This window comes from Ipomoea nil, unplaced genomic scaffold, assembly GCF_001879475.1.
Source record: "Ipomoea nil cultivar Tokyo-kokei standard unplaced genomic scaffold, Asagao_1.1 scaffold2791, whole genome shotgun sequence".
In the NCBI taxonomy this organism is placed as follows: domain Eukaryota; kingdom Viridiplantae; phylum Streptophyta; class Magnoliopsida; order Solanales; family Convolvulaceae; genus Ipomoea; species Ipomoea nil.
The window spans coordinates 2187604-2190404 of NW_017619219.1; the positions used below are offsets into that span (position 1 = coordinate 2187604).

At 44.2% G+C, this 2801-nt stretch overlaps 1 protein-coding gene and 1 long non-coding RNA gene across 2 annotated transcripts in view; one reads left to right on the forward strand and one right to left on the reverse strand.

The window, feature by feature from the left end:
* The window catches only part of LOC109157667, a 21182-nt gene extending 20258 nt beyond the window's left edge, over positions 1-924 (reverse strand). The window contains exon 1 of the long non-coding RNA XR_002050269.1: positions 914-924. This is a non-coding gene — a long non-coding RNA (uncharacterized LOC109157667). The remainder of the gene's footprint in view (positions 1-913) is intronic.
* Positions 925-1019: 95 nt separating this feature from the next.
* Positions 1020-2501, forward strand: LOC109157624. Its single transcript, XM_019305475.1, has 2 exons — positions 1020-1757; positions 1980-2501. Exons 1-2 carry the CDS (start codon positions 1020-1022, stop codon positions 2499-2501), a joined length of 1260 nt encoding a protein of 419 aa, XP_019161020.1.
* The last annotated feature ends 300 nt before the right edge of the window (positions 2502-2801 follow it).

Here is a 2801-nt window from a genome sequence, read left to right on the forward strand (position 1 = left end):
TGCTGGAAAGTTCCTCGGGTTTACTGTTCGACATAGGGGTATCGAGATTGAACAAGCAAAGATTGACGCCATAATGAAGATGCCTGAGTCGAGAAACCTTCATGAGCTTAAAAGCTTACAAGGGAAGTTGGCTTACATCTGAAAGGTTCATATCAAACCTAGCAGGAAGATGTCAACCTTTTAGTCGGTTGATGAAAAAGGGCATCCCATTCATGTGGGATGAGGCATGCAAGAACGCATATGAGAGTATCAAGTCATACTTGATGAAGCCGCCTGTGCTAACCGCTCCTGTTCACGGTCGCCCACTAATCCTCTATATCTCCGCCCAAGACAGTTCTGTGGGAGCCTTGCTTGCTCAGGAAAATGACAAGGGGAAGGAGAATGCTCTCTACTATCTAGTAGAATGATGACCCCGAACGAGTTAAAGTACTCCCAATTGAAAAGCTATGTTTGGCACTTGTGTTCGCATCAAAAAACTTAAGCACTACTTCGAGCTCATACAATCCGGCTTGTTTCCAAAGCGAACCCGGTGAAGTATGTTATGGCGAAGGTCGTGCTCTCTGACCGCCCTTGCAAGGTGGTACTTATTATTCCAACAATTTGAAATCATCTATGTGCCGCAGAAGTCTGTCAAGGGGCAAGCCTTAGCCGATTTCTTAGCAGACCATCCAATACCTGCTGAATGGGAGTTGTCTGACGATTTGCCTGATAAAAGATGTGCTTGTCATTGAAGTCCTACCCCATGGAAAATGTACTTTGATGGAGCTTCGCATAGAGAAAGGGCAGGTGCTGGAGTTGTCTTCGTCACTCCAGAAGGCGAGGTGTTGCCATATTCATTCACCTTGACGAGCAATGTTCAAACAACGTCGCTGAGTATCAAGCATTGATACTTGGGCTCGAAATAGCGGCTGACATGAAGCAACTAAGAATTAACATTTATGGAGATTCAAAGTTGATCATAAACCAAGTGTTGGGTCTATACGAAGTGAAAAAGGCGGAGTTAGTCCCATATAACAACTATGCAAAGATACTCATTGCAATGGTTAGGGGACGTCACAATTGAACATGTACCGAGGAAAGAAAACAAGCAAGCTGACGCCTTAGCCGCATTGGCTTCAACTATTGCTCATCCTGCAGCCCGAATACAAGTATGTCAAAGGTGGGTGGTTCCACCAATCTTTAATGAAGACGGCTCAGTTGATGAAACTGTTGAACTCCATACTGCCTCAGTGTATGATATAGGCAAAGACGACTGGAGGCAACCGCTAATTGACTACCTCACTGATGGAAAGTTACCTGAAGATCCCCGTAAAAGGGTGGATATAAAGCGTCGAACTCCTCGCTTCATCTACTATAAAGAAATATTGTATCGTCGTTCCTTTGATGAAATATTTCTCCGATGTCTAGGGGAAGAGGAAGCTTTACAAGCTATGCAAGAAGCTCATTCTGGGGTTTGCGGTGCACATCAATCCGGTCCCAAGTTGCATTTCCACATTAAGCGAATGGGATATTATTGGCCTACAATGGTAAAGGATTGCATAGACTATGCTCGAAGGTGCCAAGCTTGTCAATATCATGCAAACTTTATCCATCAACCACCAGAACCTCTGCACCCAACAGTTGCATCTTGGCCATTTGATGCTTGGGGACTTGATGTGGTTGGCCCAATTACGCCTAAGTCATCTGCAGGGCATGCCTACATACTAGCTGCCACCGATTACTTTTCAAAGTGGGTGGAAGCCGTGGCATTGAAGGAGGTGAAGAAAGAAAATGTTGCAGACTTTCTCCGTGTCCACATCGTCTATCGATTTGGTATCCCGCGATATATCTTAACAGATAACGGGAAGCCCTTTGACAACAAGTTGATGGACAAGATCTGCAAGCTTTTTGACTTTAAGCAGCGAAACTCATCAGCTTACTATGCAGCTGCAAATGGGCTTGCTGAAGCTTTTAACAAAACCCTATGCAATTTGTTGAAGAAAGTGGTCTCAAAATCGAAAAGGGACTGGCATGACAGAATGGAAGAAGCTTTGTGGGTGTATAGAACCACATATCTCACACCTACTCAAAGCACTCCATATTCTTTGGTGTATGGTGTGGAAGCGGTCTTGCCTCTAGAGCGCCAAATACCTTCCTTAAGGTTGGCTATACAGGAGGGTCTTACTGATGAAGAGAATGCCAAGTTACGCTTGGCTGAGTTAGAAGCCTTGGATGAAAAACGTCTGCAAGCGCAACAAAGCTTGGAGTGCTATCAAGCTCGTATGTCTAGAGTTTTTAACAAAAGGGTAAGGACCCGTTCCTTTCAAATTGGGGACAAAGTCCTAGCTGTTCGCAGGCCCATCATCGTCACGAGAAAAACCGGTCACAAGTTCACTTCAAGGTGGGATGGTCCCTACATGATTTTAGAAGTTTACACCGGTGGGGCTTATAAGCTAATTAGTGAAGATGGTTTGAAGATCGGTCCGATTAATGGAAGGTTCCTAAAGCTTTACCACCCTTAAACTTGGGGTGTCAACACAAGTCATGAAGATCTGATGAATGACTCATCCACTAAAAATGCAGCACGTGGTTAAACTGCTAATGCATCTCGCTTTGTCTATGGGTGGGCCCAAATCATAGACGCCCCTGGCCCGCATGAGTCTAAACTGTGAACGGCTCTACTTTGTAAAAAAAAAAAAAAAAATCATTTGAACTACGTTTGACTTGATCTCCTTTATAGGAGTACGTAGGCAGCTTAGAAATCAAATTATCTAAGTTCAGTCATAACAAAATCAAATCGAATTCATGTTGCAAGAGTGGGT